Source organism: Salvelinus alpinus, chromosome 25 (assembly GCF_045679555.1).
Source record: "Salvelinus alpinus chromosome 25, SLU_Salpinus.1, whole genome shotgun sequence".
Taxonomy (NCBI): domain Eukaryota; kingdom Metazoa; phylum Chordata; class Actinopteri; order Salmoniformes; family Salmonidae; genus Salvelinus; species Salvelinus alpinus.
Window position 1 is genome coordinate 13,518,562 of NC_092110.1, and position 21,244 is coordinate 13,539,805.

The 21,244-nt window shown below is 40.7% G+C and overlaps 2 protein-coding genes and 1 long non-coding RNA gene across 5 annotated transcripts in view; 1 reads left to right on the forward strand and 2 right to left on the reverse strand.

Annotated features, from left to right (window-relative positions):
• LOC139553395 (potassium channel subfamily K member 10-like) overlaps positions 1-4,708 on the reverse strand; it is a 48,342-nt gene extending 43,634 nt beyond the window's left edge. The window contains exon 1 of one of the 2 annotated variants that reach the window (XM_071365675.1): positions 4,509-4,708. In XM_071365675.1, the coding sequence (XP_071221776.1) occupies position 4,509 (1 nt within the window). In that variant the 5' untranslated portion in view covers positions 4,510-4,708. Of the gene's footprint in view, positions 1-3,901; positions 4,442-4,508 lie in introns of those variants that run through there. The other variant, XM_071365674.1, reaches the window with a different exon arrangement.
• A 400-nt stretch (positions 4,709-5,108) lies between these two features.
• On the reverse strand, positions 5,109-9,067 carry LOC139553397 (uncharacterized). The gene is made up of 2 exons (XR_011670647.1): positions 8,949-9,067; positions 5,109-6,366 (listed from the first exon to the last, which is right to left on the reverse strand). It is a non-coding gene; the product is annotated as an uncharacterized lncRNA (long non-coding RNA).
• Positions 9,068-15,386: 6,319 nt separating this feature from the next.
• The window catches only part of LOC139553398 (tyrosine-protein phosphatase non-receptor type 21-like), a 28,985-nt gene continuing 23,127 nt past the window's right edge, over positions 15,387-21,244 (forward strand). Inside the window, exons 1-4 of one of the 2 annotated variants that reach the window (XM_071365676.1) lie at positions 15,387-15,576; positions 16,782-17,085; positions 19,937-20,106; positions 20,505-20,602. In XM_071365676.1, the coding sequence (XP_071221777.1) occupies positions 16,906-17,085; positions 19,937-20,106; positions 20,505-20,602 (448 nt within the window). In that variant the 5' untranslated portion in view covers positions 15,387-15,576; positions 16,782-16,905. The remainder of the gene's footprint in view (positions 15,577-16,781; positions 17,086-19,936; positions 20,107-20,504; positions 20,603-21,244) is intronic. The other variant, XM_071365677.1, reaches the window with a different exon arrangement.

A 21,244-nucleotide genomic window follows, 5' to 3' on the forward strand; every position in this document is an offset into this window, starting at 1 on the left:
AAGCTGACAGGACAAAAATAAGTGTGATGTGATGCACTGGAGGATCTTCAAAGAAAAGCTATATTAAACTGCATGGATGATAAAGATGTTTTTTTTTCTTCTTGTGCTCATGTTGGTAAATCCTGGATATGATGATGCCATCCACAGGCCATTATGATGATGATGATGAGTGTTCATGATATGGTCATTTCATACCTCCTATCCATGTTTACAACAGAAATATCTTATGCTGAGCCACACAAATTGCAAGTGTTAAATCTGACACCTAAACTTTTTGTATACTGTTGTGGCACAGTAGCCTGACGACTCAAACTCAATTATTCCGCTGCTCTGTCGTTAGCTCAAACAATAGTAGAGCATCCCTATATAGTTCCCATTATGGCGTCTGTGAGTACAGGGGGCAGCTCCATTGAGGCAAACTCCATTTTAAAGTAGTCGATTTTCTTCTTCACGATTGGCTGATCCCTCCTGATGACCCAGTTGGACATGACTCCAACGGGGTCATTAAGAGGGATCAGCCAATAAAGTTGGAAGTTGCACCCAGTTAACTACATTGAAATGGTGGAAGCCCTCAATGGTGTTGCCCATGCTAAATCGGCCTTTTGGCCACTAGAGGCCTCTTTCATTCTCTATGCGTTACATACTTTAGTCTGAGACCGCCATCATTGAAGTCGTTTGTGGTGACGAGAGGCATTATACAAAACGAAGTCATCAGCAATTGGATTGTCTCTAAACCATCAGAAAATCAAAGCCAATGACACATTTTCAAACCAGCGCTTTACCCACGTGTTCTTGCTCTGGCCCAACCCATCGGTTTCTGGACCAATCAGACATGCCCGAATGTGTTGGCATTCGTTTGGTAACCTAACATAGCAGGTGGAAAAGAAACGCCTGAGTTTAATTACTTCTGATCTTGACGAACCAATCCAGTAAATGTGGAGGAGGAGTTATGACGGAGTGTAGCTTTATTAATGCCCAAAAGTGGAAGTCGTGTAAGAGGTTCTCCTTCCATTTCCCCTGAAAACCGGATGCATCCAGTTGCTCAACCTATGTTCGAGTCAATGTCTTAAAGGGATACTTCGGGATTTTGGCAATGAGGCCTTTTATCTACCTACCCAGAGTTAGATGAACTCGTGGATACCATTTTTATGTGTCTGCATGCTGTTTGAAGGAAGTTGCACTAGCGCAATTGCTAATTTGCGTTACCCATAGACTCCCAGTTATTACGCTATCTGATTGCATGCTAGCAGATACCCACAGACTTCCAGTCATTAGTTAGCATTGGATCACGAAATCTACCTCTAACTTCCTAAATACTGGATACGGAGACATAAAAATGGTATCAATGAGTTCATCTGATTTTGGGGGAGTAGATAAAAGGCCTCATTGCCAAAATCCTGAAGTATCCCTTTAAAATAAAACTGTACTGAATACAACAGGTGTAGACCTTACAGTGAAATTATTACATACACGCCCTTAACCAACAATGCAGTTAAGAAAAAATAAATATAACAAATAAGGTAGAGGTAAAGTGATTATGCATGGATAATAAACAGAAGGTATCAGCAGCGTAAAAATGGGGGGTGGGACAATCCAAATTGTCCAAGTAGCCATTTGATTAACTTTTCAAGAGTCTTATGGCTTGGGGATAGAAGCTGTTAATTAAGAAGCCTTTTTGACCTAGACTTGGTGCTACGGTACCGCTTGCCGTGCGGTAGCAGAGAGAACAGTCTATGGCTAGGGTGGCTGGAGTCCTTGGCAATTTTTGGGGCCTTCCTCTGACACTGCCTGGTATAAAGGTCCTGGATGGCAGGAAGCTTGGCCCCAGTGATGTACTGGGCCGTACGCACTACCCTCTGTAGTGCCTTGTGGTCTGAGGCAGAGCAGTTGCCATACCAGGCAGTGATGCAACCAGTCAGGATGCTCTTGATGGTGCAGCTATATAACTTTTTGAGGATCTGAGGACCCATGCCAAATATTTTCAGTTTCCTGGGGGGGAAAATGTGTTGTCATGCCCTCTTCACGACTGTCTTGGTGTGTTTGAACCATGATAGTTTGTTGGTGATGTGAACACTAAGGAACTTGAAGCTCTCAACCTGCTCCACTATAGCCCCATCGATGAGAATGGGGGCATGCTCTGTCCTCCTTTTTCTGTAGTCCACTATCATCTCCTTTGTCTTTATCACGTTGAGGGAGAGGTTGTTATCCTGGCACCACACTACCAGGTCTCTGACCTCCTCCCTATAGGCTGTCTCATCATTGTCAGTGATCAGGCCTACCACCTTTGTGTCGTCGGCAAACGTAATGATGGTGTTGGAGTTGTGCGTGGCCATGCAGTCATGGGTGAACAGGGAGTACAGGAATGGACTGAGCACGCACCTCTGAGGGGCCCCTGTGTTGAGAATCAGCGTGGCAGATGTTACCTACCCTTACCACCTGGGGGCGGCCCATCAGGAAGTCCAGGATCCAGTTGCAGAGGGAGGTGTTTAGTCCCAGGGTCCTTAGCTTAGTGATGAGCTTTGAGGGCACTATGGTGTTGAACGCTCAGCTGTAGTCAATGAATAGCATTCTCACGTAGGTGTTCCTTTTGTCCAGGTGGGAAAGGGCAATGTGGAGTGCATTAGAGATTAAATCATCTGTGGATCTGTTGAGGCGGTATCCAAATTGGAGTGGGTCTAGGTTTTCTGGGATATTGGTAGTTGAATGTGTTATTACTCCAACCTTTGGGAAAGTGAAAAACAGACAGGTTTTCATTTTTGTCAAAACCAACTTTATATTGAAGGATTCCCTTTGATTTGATGACCTGTACATGTGCAGTTCAGCACGAGACGACTGTTACACCAGATTTGTGTTTCTGCGCATGAGCTTAGCTAGCCAGCGTTGCCATGGCATCGCCTACAAGCATGATTGGGCTGTTCTATTGGAGAAGCAGTTTATGCCTATCTTCATACTGTACTGTCTTTGGATCGGCCAATTAATTACACTGGTGAGCAAACATTCCAGAACTGCAGGTGGCAGTAAATCACCAACCTTGGCTTTATACCTGTTCAAACAACACAATATACAGGTGCAGTGTGCACCCTTTCAGTTTCTTTGCGAAGTCATTGAAGTAGTAGAAGAAGAAAATGTACTACTTCAAAATGGAGATGGCCTCAATGGCGCTGCCCATGCTCTCACATACGCCATACTGGGACAGATACAATGATGCGATGTCTATCATAAGTCTATGATCCAGACTCATTGTGGAGAAGAAGCTAACGTCCGTGGGCGTGGCGTAGCGTTTGGTTGGAACGAGGAGTCTGGGAAGCCAGGCAAGTGGCACAGTGGGAGGCCAGAATATTGATTTATCCAGCCTAGCAGCTGTAGATGGGGAAACATCACATGAAAGGAGTCTGTCTGTGTGGGTTCAGTATGGAGATTAAGAGTGGAGGACCACATTAAAATACTGAATCAGATAATAGCATGCGGAATGTAAGTAGAAAGGCTCTGTCTATGCCCAGTAATTCCCAATTGGCCTGAACGACATCTCCCCAGCAGCTGTCCTATCCCCGCCTCCATCTATCCCTAACGAAGAGCACACTGTAGCCTACCACACAGCTGAGCACGTAAGGGATGGAGAAGAAAGAGATCCACTCCCAACCGCCTGGCGTCATAAAAAGCACATTGCATGATTGTAAAATGGCATTAAAGCTCCTATTTTAGATGAAATAAACACAAAATAAATCATTTGAAAGAAAAGCTATAGCACATATTCACATTGTAACTAATTTTGTCCAAGTCACACAGTAAAGATGCTGAGACAACTGTATACCCAGGTTCTTCAGTCAACATAGAACATCCTTACACAAAGCTATCATTTTACACAAACTCCACTTTTAGAGTAAAATTTACATTTACTAACCTTGTTGTTCCGGGTCCAAATTGACTTGTTTTCTAGGGTTTTCCAGTGGAAATTTCATAGCTATTGTTCTTCTCAATAAACACAAAGAGCATAGATCTGCTCAATAGCGCTTGAGATAATGAAGAAAAATAAAACAAATGTGCCAGCGCCCTTGTCACAAATATGTGTTGCTTAGAATGGCATGATAAAATATACCCGAAAAGTAAGGCGAAAATGTGTCTGGATCAATGACAGGGTCTGAAGCCATAGATGTAGCCTATCCTTCTCAGCTTGGGCGGGTGCACCCCAGCGGTTGATCGTAATGAGGTTTATGTATGTGTACTGTCTGTCGCACCACTCAGGACCACCCTATGGGCTACAACACATTTCACACGCCAGTCCACTTGAAGAAGGCTCCGAACAGAAGTGGACAACGAACGCATTTAGAACAACGAACTTCACACAAGGATGTGGATGTAACCCCAACAAAGGAAGAACGTCGTTTCTTGGATAGTAGTCCATCTCTCCATCAATGGACGCTTTTCTAAAAGTACTAATGATATTACCACTAATACTGTAGGCTCATTATATACATGCTAATTAACAAATGTCTAAATGGTTTACTTACTATTTTGTGACAGGGAGGGATAGCGTCTATCCTCCTTTTTTCAATTAAATCCCCACTCCACTCCAATCACGATTGGGTACCGGCGTGTAGGCACATGCGGCGGGAGTAAAAGTCATAAATGATGTATTCAAGCATAGACAACAACAAAAAAACATTACATCATCCGATGTTGGAGAAATCATACATAATGTATCAAAATGAATAGCCTACCTCGAGACCAGTAATCTGCAATACTGTCACTGTGCCCCTTAATTAAAAAGATGCCATTAAATCTTGTGCTGTGTTATTTTGAGGTTCTAGATAAACAGCACTTATTTTATAGGGATGCTTGAAATGCATTTAAGATACAAAACGCGCTTTGTCAGTAGGCTACATTTTGTTTACAAAAAAACTGAAATTAAATTAAATGAAATTATTGTTATTTTTGCAGTGGATCGGCCTTGCAGAACGAAGCACCGTGCCACTGGTATGTTAACAACATCAAAATGTCCTATGATTTGCATATTATGTTATGTGTTGAATTATGCATTTGAGTAGTATAATTGCATATCATTCAACCACTAGTGGACACTTAAAAAAAAAAAATATTAAACAAACAAATGGATAAATCATAATTTCATTTCATTCAGATACAGTTCATTGAACATCTCACTGTTGTTAACAAATGTATAAATATCCAGAGAAACCATTGCACAATGGGAAAAGTGCACCTCCAGAAACACTGGGCGGCTTTAGTTGCTATAGACTATGCTTCCCCCAAGAACCTTCAACCAGTTCTTATGATAGACAGCTGTCTGACTTTAAGCTGAAATAGAATTGGCATACCAAGTGTAAAAACTGTCTGCAAGGAAAGCAAGCCATTGGTTGGTGATATACTATCGTAGTCAGCCTATTGTGGGCATAGATTTGTGAATAAATCAAATCAAAGTTTATTGGTCGCCCACACAGTTTAGCAGATGTTATATTGGGTGCAGCGAAATGCGTATGTTACTAGCTCCCAACAAAGCAGTAAAACGTCAAACAAGTGCACAAATATATATTTTTTTAAACATAAAAATAAATCAAGAAATGTCATAACGAATTCAATGAACAACCCAAATAGCACTAACAGTAATCCAAATGCAATCTACACATATACAGACAGGATGAATTTACACAACATAAAGGAAGAATGATATGTACAGCAGTAGATATACAGTGAGCTATGTCAAGAATCCAGTACATACATAAAATGTGGCGTGTATAAACAGTGTAGGCCTAAGCCTAACTAAAAAGCAATGTACAGTAGTAGAAATACAATATGTGGAAGAAAACAATATTCAAATACACAGTACAAAACCGCATTGCAAAATTAGAGGTGAACAACTACTAGTGCATGTCAGAGGACATTACTCTGAATTAACACATCTGCATTGAAGAGGTTAACAGGAGGGTTTCTGCCTGCATATAGCCTACCATATGTCAATGACATGTACACATTGAGGATAGATTGTTGTACACAAAGTTGTCATTAATAAAAAAGTATGGCTGACATGACACTTGTCCCTATGGTTCATGTACTTAACATTGAAATATGTATGTTTTACACAAGTATCTACACTGAGAGTACAAAACATTAAGATCACCTTCCTAATATTGAGTTGCACAAATGAAGAGTTTTGCCTTTAAACACGTCAAGAGAGATATTTCAAGCTTGAGGCTCATAAATGATCGCTACTCAGGAGTCTGAGAGGAAATATCGAGCAAATTGGTAAAAGTAGAGAACATTGGTTTATGATGGAAGTGGGCTGCCCAACACTGCCAACACTCCAGCCTCGAGGGAGAGTTATCTGTCCCACTTGTGTACTTCACCACACAGCTGTAAAATAAATCATAATGCTTTGCTCATAATGGGCGGTACTGGGTCAAAAGGTCCCTTAAACAAAACAAGGAACATGGCAGCAATAGCAATATGCTGTTGACAGCATGTTCCTTTGACCAAAGAGTACTCAAAATAGTGTTCATCAGATTTTCTTTGTGTTTGGAAAAGGGGTATTTATCACCTTATCTTTGATTGGCTGTTGCTGTTGAGAGAGACCATTTACTGTAAGTGTGTGATGTCATGTCTGGCATGACCCCATCTATTGACTACTGGTATAGGCCTATACTGTTAATGGTATGGGATAATTGCTTTCTGAAATCAACATGTACTTACAGTGCATTCAGAAAGTATTCATACCCCTTGACTTATTCCACATTTTGTTGTGTTACAGTCTGAATTCAAAATAAAACATGCTTTTAGAAATGTTTGCTTATTTATTGAAAATTAAATACAGAAATATCTAATTTACATAAGTATTCACACCCCTGAGTCAATACTTTGTGGAAGCACATCTGGCAGCGATTACAGCTTTGAGTCTTTCTAGGTAAGTCTAAGAGCTTTCCACACTTGGATTGTGCAACAATTGCCCATAATTGTTTTCTAAATTCTTCAAGCTCTGTCAAATTGGTTGTTGATCATTGCTAGACAACCATTTTCAGGTCTTGCCATCGATTTTCAAGTAGACTTAAGTCAAAACTGTAACTCAGCCACTCAGGAACATTCACTGTCTTCTTGGTAAGCAACTCCAGTGTCGATTTGGCCTTGTGTTTTAGGTTATTTTCCTGCTGAAAGGTGAATTACTCTCCCAGTGTCTGAAGAATAGACTGAACCAGGTTTTCTTGGATTTTGCCTGTGCTTAGTGTAACAGGGTTGGTTATGTTTCCACTTGACACTGCATAAATATGTATTTTATGTTTATGTATTCTAATTGGTTGGTTCAAGTCAGATGTCAATAAGGTGTTATGCCATTGGTCATGCTTGCATATAGGGGGAAATCGCAAGCGTAAAATTTTCACAGTCTGATATTGACATGCAAGCGGTAGGTCACATACTGAAATACTGTATTCTATTTTCATATTTACAATGTGTACGAGTACACTATGTACATGTCCTGATGTGTCTATATGTGTACGGTACCTACTAGATATTGGAGGCATCCGGGGATGTGCTTTGTACAGTTATTGCTGTAAGAGATGAGCTAGCTAACATGCTCTAGTTGTAATGGACACATTAGCTCCCTGCTAATTCACAGTTATTTCCAGATTCATCACGAATCTACAGCCATCCACATACTGTTGTCCTGCACATCTAATGTGCTTCCTTGTGTCTATTGTCAGAAAAAACACCAATCAACTGGGATCGCTTGATCGACAGTCCTTTCTTTAAAAACACAACGCAAGAAGTTACGAAGTACGATTACATCTGTTACACTGGTGCCGAGACCAGTGTACTTGTCGTCACTGGACAGCTGTTACATTAGCTCCATTCTGTATCTTTTTTATCCTGAAAAAGTCCCCAGTCCGTAACGATTACAGAATACCCATAACATGACGCAGGCACCACTATGCTTGAAAATATGGAGAGTGGTACTCAGTAATGTGTTATGTTGGATTTACCCCAAACATAACACTTTGTATTCAGGACAAAAAGTGAATTGCTTTGCCAACTTTTTTGCAGTAATACTTTAGTGCCTTGTTGCAAACAGGATGCATGTTTTGTAACATTTTTTTATTATGTACAGGCTTCCTTCTTTTCCCTCTGTCAATTGGGTTTGTATTGTGGAGTAACTACACAGCCATTAAACTCTGTAACTGGTTTAATGTCACCATTGGCCTCATGTTGAAATACCTGAGCAGGATGATCAATGGAAACAGGATGCACCTGAGCTCAATTTCGAGCCTCATAGCGAAGGGTTTGAATACTTTTTAAAATAAGGTATTTCTGGTTTTTATTTTTAATACATTTTCTAAAATTCCTAAACCTGTTTTCACCTTGTCATTATGGCATATTATGTGTAGTTTGATGAGGATTTTTTTCTTCTATTTAATCAATTTCAAAATAAGGCTGTAATGTAACAAAATGTGGAAAAAGTCAAGGGGTCTGAATACTTTCCGAATGCACTGTAGCTATTGGATTTCCCTGACTCTCCCTCAGCCCGGTGAAGCGCCTGCCTCCCCCTCGCTTTGGTAGCTAACTCAGCCTGTTTATATTATAGTGAATAAGCTGGCTTGCAGGGTCCTCCATATTACATCACACCTGGAAAAAACATTTTCAGACATGACTTCAGCATTCTTCAGAATTCAGATCTGTTTTATGTAATAACCCCCAAAATCGAAAAGTGAGGTGTAACTTTGTATTGGGACTTTTGATGCGTATACTAATGCAAATCCATATGTTACAAGTGGTTACGTTTATACTACCTACCCTTTAAAATGTACAATCAGGGCTGTATGCTGGTGGGCTTGGACTGCCACAGCAGGCAGGTTGTTTACAGGTTAAAGGTTTAGTCTCAAAGTACTCAGTACAACAATAATTCAGTGGTTACAACTTACATGCAATTTTCACTTCTCACGAATTACCTTGCTAGCTGTCTGGAGACAATTGCAGCGCTGCCATGTCTTTTCCTCTCTGTCCTGTGGCAGGAAACGCAGTAAAGCACCACCATCTTGTAGGAAACAGGTGGAGGTGCATTCTCCAGAGTCATAACTGCTGCAACCAATCAGAGCACACAAACAATTAATTCAACCGGACCAGTTCCAAATCACTGAGGCTCCTCCACAATGTTCATGTTGTCCAATCCATGTTGACCATGTCAGACAGGGACAGGAGAACGATGTCAGAAGTGAATGCAGAGTTTGAAAGGAGAAGTGCATCGAGTGGAGTTGGAGAAGAGGAATGGACAACAGTAGTGTCGAAGAATGCAATGAAAAAGAAAAAAGCGCCGATAATTGAAGGTTTATAGATTATAGTATATTGGACAATGATTTGTTTCTTGTTGGGATGCGATTTTTTTGATGAGGATGTTTATCTGGGTGATCCATTTATGGTCTTTTTTGGGAAAAGTTAAGTCAATCAGAGTGACCAGGAGTGGGCTTTTCAAAATCTAATCAAAATCCAATTTTATTTGTCACATCCTTCGTAAACAACAGGTGTGGACTAATGCTTACTTGAAATGCTTACTTCCCAACAATGCAGAGAGAAAGAAAAGTAAAACACGTAATAATAAAAGTAATAATAGATACACAATGAGTAATGATAACTTAGCTATATACAAGAGGTACCAGTACTGAGTCGGTGTGCAGGGCTATGAGGTAGATATGTGCATAGAACTAGGAATAAAGTGACAGATAATAAACAGCAGCAGCGTATGTGATGAATCAAAAGAGTTAGTGCAAAAACGGTCAATGCAGAGAGTCCGGTTAGCTATTTGCTTAACTATTTAACTAACTATTTAGCTGTCTTATGGCTTGGAGGTAGAAGCTGTTTAGGGTCCTGTTGGTTCCAGACTTGGTGCGTCGGTACCGCTTGCCGTGCGGTAGCAGAGAGAACAGTCTATGACTTGTATGTCTGGAGTCTTTGACAATTTTTAGGGCCTTCCTCTGACACCGCCTGCTATAGAGGTCCTGGATGGCATGGAGCTCGGCCCCAGAGATGTACTGGCCAATGTTCCCTCTAATTTTGTTTGGCACTGAGCAAACTTCAGGTCTGCTGAGCGCAAACTTGAACGTTGTGAAAATTCTGTGCAACTTCCAGCGCACGTTTACTGTGAACACTGAGGCTGTACCCGCTATAAGTTACAGTTTAAACAGTGGCCAAGTAGGCTACTGTGGCTATTTGATCATAATGTAGACCTACCAGAGAGGCCTGAAATTCAAGAAGAAAAAAATCGCACATAGGCTATATGACCTGATTTACTTAATCATCGTTGTGTACATTCACAGACAATGACCAGTTACGGCGGGAACAGTTGAGGAAAGATGCCAGCTCTGAGAGAAGTCCTCAGTCAGCCCGCTCACATTCACAGAGGTTGGATTAAACCCTTCAATCCTGGAGGAACATATTGCAGTATTATACAATATAGTTAGGAAAAAAGTGTGGTAGAATTCATAGAATTTTGTTGCTGTTAAATAGAGTACGAAGTAGTATGACTAGAGGAAATCCCTAAATAAATAATTCAAGTGCAACTACCACAAATGAAAGACAATGCAAGATCAGCATCCATTAGAAGGTTGAAGGTTGAAGTGGTGTATGGCATGCTAAGAATATGATAGACAAGAAGTAGGATTGGCTAGAATAGAGACAAATGTGATTGATCTGGACGCAGTGCCAAGGTCTTGCCATAAGGTAATAGTAAAGGGGGAGATGACTAAGGCAGCATCCATCATATTGACAGCCTGGTTTGTCTTAGAGTAGCAAGAAACAGCATCCAATAAAAATACTATTTCAAATTGAGAGAGGTGAATTACACTAGCTGTGCTGCAAGGTCAATATTATTGAAGTGACAAGTATTTCAGACGCAGAGTAAACAACTCTGGTCTAAATAAGGAAAAAAACGCCAAAACTCATTAACAACGAACAAGTCTTGAGCAAATTATACTTGTAAAATGTTTAGAAAGCTTAATTAAACACATGGAGACTAATTAAAGCAGAATGAATTGTTCACTCTGTTATTATATGGACATGGTACAGAGCATGAGCGCTCGGACACAGACGATGAGTCCCATACAATGAATCTGTCAGCATTTGGACAACGAAGCAAGGGAAACAGGAGCAGAAGCAGCGATCACTTCAGTTTCTCATACAGGTACTGTTTATACTGGTTTCAGACTGTATTTGTTGTGTTTTTAATGCTGTGCTTTCTGTAAAAAAGTATGTATTTTGTCTTGATTGTTGTCTTCCAGGGTTTCACCAGAAATAATGAAATCTATCATGAAGAGGGCTTTTTTGCAGAGTAAGAATGATTTTTTTAAACTTTTAATTACTGCTTTAAAAGCTTTTATAAATATAGGAGAATATGTTAAAGTGTGAAATAGGCTGCTAGATATAATAAATTCATGATCACTTCAGAGCCCTAGCAGCTCCTAGCAGTCTCACCTACAGCACATAGTTCCCCTGTAAAGTAACCATTCCGGCTTACCATTATTTTCTCTACAGGGAGAAATAATTAATGTACCTTGAATGTCCCAACAGCGGCGAGCTTTACACCACTCCAGCCGACGCTTGGCATTGCGCATGGTGATCTTAGGCTTGTGTGCGGCTGCTCGGCCATGAAAACCCATTTCATGAAGCTCCCGACGAACAGTTCTTGTGCTGACGTTGCTTCCAGAAGCAGTTTTGAACTTGGTAGTGAGTGTTGCATTTTTACACACTGCTCACTTCAGCACTCTGCGGTCCCGCTCTGTGAGCTTGTGTGGCCTACCACTTCGCGGTGTGGCCTACCACTTCGCGGCTGAGCCGTTGTTGCTCCTAGATGTTTCCACTTCACAATAACAGCACTTACAGTTGACCGGGGCAAGTCTAGCAGAGCAGAAATGTTACGAACTGACTTGTTGGAAAGGTGGCATCCTGTCACGGTGCCACGTTGAAAGTCACTGAGCTCTTCAGTAAGGCCATACTACTGCCAATGTTTGTCTATTATATTATTTTAATTTTATTTAACCTTTATTTAACTAGGCAAGTCAGTTAAGAACAAATTCTTATTTACAATGGGTCGGCAGGGTAGTCTAGTGGTTAGAGTGTTGGACTAGTAACTGAAAGGTTGCAAGATCAAATCCTTGAGCTGATAAGGTAAAAATCTGTTGTTCTGCCCCTGAACAAGGCAGTTTAACCCACTGTTACCTAAAATATGACATTTACGTAAGTATTCAGACCCTTTACTCAGTACTTTGTTGAAGCACTTTTGGCAGTGATTACAGTCTCGAGTCTTCTTGGGTATGATACTACCTGCTTGGCACACCTGTATTTAGGGAGTTTCTACCATCCTTTTCTGCAGATCCTCTCAAGCTCTGTCAGGTTGGATGGGGAGCGTCGATGAGCAGCTATTTTCAGGACTCTCCAGAGATGTCAGATCGGGTTGAAGTCCAAGCTCTGGCTGGGCCATTCAAGGACATTCAGAGATTTGTCCTGAAGCCACTCCTGCATTGTCTTGGCTGTGTGCTTAGGGTCGTTGTTCTGTTGGAAGGTGAACCTTCACCCCAGTCTGAGGTCCTGAGCCCTCTGGAGCAGGTTTTCATCAAGGATCTCTTTATACTTTTCTCCATTCATCTTTCCCTCGATCCTGACTAGTCTCCCAGTCCCTGCCACAGCATGATGCTGCCACCAGGTTTCCTCCAGACATGACGCTTGGCATTCAGGCCAAAGAGTTCAATATTGGTTTCATCGTACCAGAGAATCTTGTTTCTCATGGTCTGAGAGTCCTTTAGGTGCCTTTGGGCAAACTACAAGCAGGCTGTCATGTGCCTTTTACTGAGTAGCTTCCGTCTGGCCACTCTACCATAAAGGCAAAAATGTTTCGGTACCCTTCACCAGATCTGAGCCTCGACACAATCCTGTCTCAGAGCTATACGGACAATTCCTTCGACCTCATGGCTTGGTTTTTGCTCTGACATGCAATGCCAACTGTGGGACCTGATACAGACAGTTGTGTGCCTTTCCAAATCATGTCCAATCAATAGAATTTACCACAGGTGGACTCAAATGAAGTTGTAGAAACATCTCAAGGATGATCAATGGAAACAGAATGCACCCATTCTCAATTCCGAGTCTCATAGCAAAGGGTCTGAATACTTATGTAAATAAGGTAATTCTGTTTTTTTAAACATTTCTAAAAACCTGTTTCCGCTTTGTCATTATGGGGTATTGTGTGTAGATTGATGAGGATTTTTTTCTTTCATCAATTTTAGAATAAGGCTGTAACGTAACAAAATGTGGAAAAGGGGAAGGGGTCTGAATACTTTCCGAATGCACTGTATAGTGTATGTCACTTTTATATGAACTGTTTTTCTCAGGACATGAGAGACCTTGTAGCCAGCACCTCATATGGTATTAATGCTGGGCTATAAATCACAAGTGATGTTACTCGTAATAATCCCACCTCATGAAACCTGTAATATGTCTTTAAACAGGGGCATAATGATGTTGATTAACTGGTCTCTGTGTCCGTGTGAATATGAATGTGTTGTTACCACATGTAGGTATTCATACTAATTTCTTCTCCTTCCAAAGGGTCTTAGAGCAGTTGTTTGAACATCATGTGGACAAGAACAAACATTGACTAGATGAGATGAGTGTCTCAACTCTACATGGGCATCTGCACTGGCAGCCTTATTGTGTTGTTGTTTTTTACACTCATGCTACATACAAAATGGCAAAAAGGAAATCAAACAAGCTGATACATTATGTACATGAAATTAGAGATCTGTCCGAGAATTACTCAGTGTCACAGACAGTGAACTTTTTTCAATAAGTTTGGTTTTGTTATTTTTAAGGACAACATGCGCCATCTTCTGGAGACTTTGCGCAATGACTTGTAAAGTCCAGCGAACACACCTACCTGTGGTGCAGAGCCTGAGACTGGTGAAGTGACAGAGATGGACCTTCTTCATAGTCATCTGCAGTGTATGGAGTCTCTAGACAGAGGATCACCATCAGAAACCAAAGAGGACAATTACCTTTTTCCCTATGCATTGTTTAGTAACAAGGACAGTGGTGGGCTGGAGAATGTCGTTCCATTGTCAGTGTCCACACCGTTACATGGTAGCCCTCCTCCTGAGAGGACTGACTCTGTGTCTGTCTGTTAGTTCATCTGATGCTGATGAAGGTACAGAGGGCCTTGATGAGCAAGATCATGACAGGGAAAAAAGCTGTTGTCTTTCACTTGGTGAAAATACCCCTCTGCCCCTTGAGGAGGATCACAATCAACCTAGAAGACAATCGTGGTGGACTGTCCAAAGAGCTGGAAGAGTCTTTCCACGTGTCCAATGCATCTGATTTCCCAGCGCCAGGAGTCACTGAGAATATAAACACTCTAGCCTCTTTCAGTGATGATGAGTTCTGATTTTATTTGTATTTTAAGGATTAGTTTAATGAGCTTTGAAGTCAAAGGATGCTATTTTCGCTACGAGCAATTTGATATTGAGGTTTTTGAATCTCGAATGTGTTTTATAAACGGAAGCTGTATATTTCATACTTTTTGTAAATGCCCATTCCTGTTCTGGACACTGTATTGCCGTGGAGATTTACGGTACAAAGTATTGACCAATATGTGTTTCGATTATTGTTACACAATGATGAGAATGAACTAGACCAGAAATGTATTTTTATATATTTATCAATGTATTGCTCACTTTGTAGCCTATTGGTTTCAAATAACAGAGTATCTGTGAATATTCTAGGAAATACCTTTAATAAGAGGCACTGTGCTCTCTGCAACATGTAGCCTAGTTAACTGTGACCTTTGCTGTGACTGCCTAACAGTGTTGTTCATGTTTACAATAAAATGTTTTGTTATGTTGTTATGAACCGCCTCCTCTTTCATCATGCACTCTGCACAAAAGTCGACTTGTCTCAGCTTTGTCCTAGTGGGAGGGGTGTGTGTGCGTCTATTTTCATCCAGCAGTATCACACTGTTTTACAGCAACCTCAGCTGGCATTAATAAATTAGTAAAGTAAACGGACAGTTCACAAATTAGTATAACATGAGCAGAATTATAGATTTTCAGTGTACGGGGCTGAATAACGTACGTCGTAAGCAGGGTGGCAGCTGTCTCATTCTTGGCATTTTCCCTGCCTGGCATTCCAGCTGTCTGATGTCATTGCCTCTAAATCTGCCGTGTATCACGCCGCTGTTGAAGAACTACTCAAACTTTTATAAAGAAATACAGCCGTTGAAACTCATACAGGACCTGAAGAAAATATATTTAATGTAAATGTTCATAGTTTTGTTTGTCTATGTAAATCAACATTATAGGAAAACGGTTGTGTTAAAAAGAGTAGAATATAGATCCGCGGATGTAGAGATTCATACACACTTGTTGCTCTTTCCGCAGGAAGTGAAGCACGTCGTTAGCTGAGTTGGTTTTCTGTATGCAGCTACCAAACTAAACCTTTTCGATATTTGACATAACTATCACCTATAATGACTGGCGGCAGCTTTGGATATGCACAATTTACAAATTGACTAATTTGCTTTTGGCGGACATCAATAAGGTAAAGATGCTAATGTCAACTATCTGGCTATTTGCAGGGATTTTGTTATGGTGATGGAGAGCCCATTTTGACGCTGTCGACGTTAGCTATGCTAGCCTGAAAGCTAATTAGCTAAAGTTAGTGTACTGCAGGCTTTCCCAAACTTTTGCCATACCACTAGTCAAAGTGTGATGATGAGTTGGTTATTTGGATCAACTGTGTGGTGCTAGGACAAAACACAAAAAGTGCAGTCGGGGGATGGTGGCAGGACCGAGCTTGGGAAATCATGAAGTAACTTACTGGATCGTTTTTAAACGTACTATACTGTCTGTGGTTCTATGTTTAGGCTTTTTTGGGAGCATCTCTGTTTTATAACTGTATAACTAACTTTGTTTAAAATAGTTTGTTTATTTTTCATGTAACCTCAAGTAATTTGTTGCTTCAACTTAATGGCGTTAATGAGCTAACGTTAGCTAACTAAATTAACACGGCTAGTTAGCCACCTGACTTTGCTAGCTGGACTAGCTAACTAACGTTAAAAAAATAATGCTCATATCTGATGGAGACTGTCCGTCTCTACAATATCATGTATTGTACGTTGTCATCTAGTATATTGGCTATTAGCTAGTAAAAGTCGTTGATGTCATTTGTTCCAAACAACTTTAGTTTACTAGTTAAATCTGGACTGGAGCCCACTGCACTGTCTATCAACATTCAATTTTGATCTCTGTTATTCCAGTGTAATGGAAGTGTCCTACAGATAACTTTGGGATGGAGAACCATTAGCAAGCTACTGGTACAGAGTTATTTGCAGCTCATTCAATAATCACTCGACTGTCTGATTTGCACCAAGAAATTAGATGCTCCCTGTCTAACTAGCTAAGTGGATTACCAATAAGATGGGTTGTTTCATAAAGGGCATCTGTTTTATGTTCTGAGATTGGTTACCTCTGCTGGTGGTCAGGGATTGCAGGCTTTTGTTCCAGCCACACACACTACATAACTGAATCAACTTATCAATGTTGAACATTAAAATAAGGTGTGTTAGTGCTGGGTTGGAACAAAAGCCTGCACACAATGTTGCTCTCCAGAACCAAAGTTGGTGATTCCGAATAACATGTCATATAGTATAATACTGCTGGCTATGTTTGTCTTGAAAATGTTATCTGGAATGATCAAATCATTTATATTGTCTCATAACAATTAGTCTCTTTCTGTTTTCACAGGGATACATGTATCCAACTCATGGATGGCCTCTTATCCACTACATTTTTGATGGGCAAAGTTTAGAGACAACGGGACATATATTTCTGGATCAAGGAAGTACTCCTTGCCAAAGGACTTTGAAACATGCCCTTGCCATTCGGCTTAAAACTCAAAAGAACTCGAAGGTATACTGTCTCAAGCAAGAGCTGTCTGGTCACACGCATTCAGCTGCTCAATGGGGAATTTGTTGAGTTTACTCTTTCTGTGGAGAGCACCGGCCAGGAATGTTTGGAGGCAGTTGCACAGAGACTCGAGTTACGAGAGGTATGTATGCTCAAGATGACTGAAACACTGATGGTTGTCGTTTTGTTCGTGATTACTCTTCTCAAGTGGGTGGCCATTTAGGCTAAAGTTATCATGGTCTATGATCTGTTCTCCAACAGCCTACCTGATAGTCCTGTCATTATAAAACAATCAGAAACCTAGAACCTTTCCTATTGTCTTGAGGGTATGGAAAGAATAATTTGTTTCAGCCAAAGGCATTCCACATTGACCTAGTCATTCTTCAATCACGTAGGCCATGCATGCACCGCTCAAGTGGACCCACCTCTGCTGTGGACACAGTGGACACACCTGTGCTGTGATTCAGTATGCATCTGAATCAGACTCGGTAGCTAGGTTTCCCTCTAATTGGCAACAGAGTTTCATGTGAATATTCTAGAATCCGCATAAAGAATATATTGTGCTTGCGTATGTCTATACTTTGTGTAGCCATTAACGATGATGCTAATGATACTCATCTTCTGGTAAGAATGGAAAGGCTTTCCAAAAAAAATCTATTAAATGTTAGCTATAAAGTAGCCTAAGCTTACCTGGCAGAATTTATATCATGATTATTTACATAAATCCAGTGGCCATGGCTGATCCCATTTAGTCGACTGGTAAATTGTTTGGTCGATAGGCTCAGTGGACTAATCCATTGTGGAGGCCGAGGGGATGGCACACCCCTATCACCAGTACATTTACTGTTAATTCTCATAATTTCTAATCTACAATGTTTGTTTGGTTATGGTCATTTCTGTTAATGTATTCAATATATTATTATTATTATTTTGACAGTCTTTTACTGTTCTCATTGTCAGAGTGGACACGTTGTTTGCAGAGCTCAAATCTGATAGTATCTGATAGTATCTGATAGTATTTCTGATTGTCTTAACCCACCACAACTGAGCTGTGGAGCATCTCAAAGTATTTTTTAATTCATCTCAAACCGCAAATAAACAGTCTGTTTTTACATCCATTGACAATAGTTCCTCAGTGTAGACTATTTGAATAATCTTTACAGCTCAATAACCACTCTGCAAAATAAAACAACAATGCTCTGATCCAGTGGAAACTTCATAAAATTGTTCTACCTGATTACTTCTTATCCCTTGCTCAAAAAGCCTACAGCTGTGTCTGACCCGGAAACTCTGAGGGCCCAGAATATTTATACAGTGTTGCTAGTTTGCTAGCACCAGACCAAGTTGATACAATGTTTCAAGTTCCTTGCAGACAGGCTATGTGTAGCCAATGTGATTCATAGGATATTTTCTACCTGCAGTCTGCAATGTTTTTATTTGTTGGCTTTATATAGGATATTTTTACATAGTTGGCAATATAAGTTACTTTTAGATTTGTATCATTTTCATTTAGTTCAAATTTTCATTAACAACACGACAACGGTTTTGAGATGCGAAGACATTATTAAAAATGAAATGAAACTGTTTGAGAATGTGCATATGAAAACCAGAACTGGCACACAGATCGGTAGAAATGGTTAGATAAATTGGCACTCGGCATGAAACAGGTATGTGTAGCCTACCGGCAACTTCAGGAGCATAACGGCAGAATCTGCAAAGGCCAGTAAGAGCGGGAGGAGGATGGTCGGGTACAGGTTTTTGTTCTTTTGGTTGTCTTGATCTCTGGCTCCCTCCTTGAGTCATTTGTGTCTTAATTATTTCATCAAACAGTGCCCTTAAAGCATCGCTCAGTGCATATAGTTGATTTTATTAAAACACATAGGGTGGGTCTATAAATGGAAAATACACAAAAAAAATGTAGACCAGTCGATAGATTGGAAGAATAGACGACTTTGCAATCACATGAGCGCTACAGAAACTTCTCTCGGTAACTACAATCAAAAAGTCTACATTTCTTTAGATTTTTCCCAGACCTCAAAAGTGGTCTCATGGTTTAAGCATTGTGGACTTTGAACATCCAATTTTGTTTTTCTAATCAAAAAGTGTTTTGTTTTCTTTTGAGCTTAAACCGGAATCCTGGAAAACAAAACAGAGAACTGAATTTGGGGAAAAACTAAATGGCATCAGGCCCAAAAAAATTACAGATTTTATAGGGCCCTATATAGGAAAGGACACTGAAATAAATCTATGGTCACATGGTTGAAGGATCTGTTACCATGCAATATATAAAAGGAAGATAGAAATGCTTTCAAAATCTGTAGGCTGGTAGCCTATGTTTTGGCCTGACTATTTTGCCTTCAGAGAATCTCTAGAATATGCTCTTTGTTGGAATGTCTTGATTCTCTCACAGACGTTGATGATCTTTACCATGAACTTTCTGTGAACTGTTTGCAATAGGGGAGGGTTTAAATTGCCTAGCAGTGATTTCTGATATAATTTCCAACACTTCAAATAGACATTCAGACGTTGTAAATGGGTTAGCAATGGTATAATTGTAGTCAGAGCAATCACGTTGTGAGCCTTGTGGCCAGACTCCCTTCATCATAAACAATACAGATCAACTCCAGAACCACTGTTCATTGTGTGATGCACACTGCTCCACCCCAGTAGACAGTCACAAGACTGGACAGGGAGTGGCAGCAGCACAGCAGCCTTTAACTTTACTTTGGGCTTGTGGGTCAAGATTCATGTTTCAGATGAATACAAGCTATGTGTAGTAGTATCGCCATGTTTATGAAGGAAGCACAAACATGTTAAGTATTCTATAATTTAGCGTAGGAAATTTAACCTAAGCTATTGTCATTGTAAACCAAAATACCATATTACTGTCATTTCATTAACAAGTAATGATTTCACAATCGCCTCATTTTTCAATAGTTTGCTTCCTGTTTCCCCGATTTTAAAGCCCCACATTTCCTTTCCTCCCCCACCAGATAACATACTTCAGCCTATGGTACTTCAACAAGCAGAACCAGCAGCGTTGGATCGATCTGGAGAAGCCCCTGAAGAAGCAGCTGGACAAGTACGGCCTGGAGCCCACTGTCTACTTCGGCGTGGTCTTCTACGTGCCCACCGTAGGCCAGCTGCAGCAGGAGATCACTAGGTCAGATATCCACTTAACAGAGGGACACCAGACACTCATTCAGGTTGCTTCTCATGCCAAAATGTTGTCTCCTTCATGTATTTCTTGGTTAACTCTTAGCCACACAGTTCCCACCATATTGATTTAATCTATCCATTTCTATTGGACCAGTCAAAAGTAGTGGGATGTAATGCATGTGTGTCCTACATGCCAGAGGATTTGCCATACTCCGTATGCCATAACACTTACTGAGCATTGAGCAACTCAGTCCAGTAACCACTGTTTTTTCCTGTGTTGGCACCCACTACAGTATGACATCACATCTCTCACTGACCGATTTGAATGGAGGTGTCAAACCAAGTCATGTTTGTTTTCTGTCCACACCTTGAGATTAACCAACTTCCTCTACCTCCCTACAGATATCAGTATTATCTCCAGTTGAAGAAGGATGTTCTCGAAGGCCGAATCCCTTGCTCCATAGAACAGGCCATCCGCCTGGCTGGCTTGGCAGTGCAAGGTAATGTGAATACTGAACACTGGCTCTGAATGTGACAAAGGGAAATTCAACTCGGTACACACTTATCTACTGATGGGGTGACTGAGGATCGCCACCTGTTCAAACTGTGGTGACAGGTCAGGTCCTGCCATAGGTGGCCACAGCAAGTGTTTTGCACCACACTCACACACTGCTGTCATGACCTGTTGTTGTAAATTCCACAGCTCATGCTTTATTGAACCTAAAGCTGGTGACGGTACACCAATGCAACAGGAGTGAAGTTGTTAGAGTATGGTTTCGAGGATCATTACTGAATCTCAGCTCGGGACTCGTCAGAAGTCTCATATGATTTCAAAGCATACCTAGGGAAAACGTGAATTTTAAACTTGAATATTTTCAGTTGCTATTCAAAAGAACATCATTGATGTCTCATTGTACAATGTAAGGCCATTTTCTACTATCCTAAGTAACCTTGTTTGTATAAAAGCTGAGGAGCACTTTATTTTGGGTTTATTGAGCTTTTCACAAGTCTGTTAATGTAGGACACTTATCAAGCACCATCAAGCCCAAACCCACCTATAAACTGGCCATGCTCAGGGAGTGTAGATTCCCTTTGCATGAGTCTCCAGCTTGACATTTCTGGACTCCCACTTTTGCCCAGCC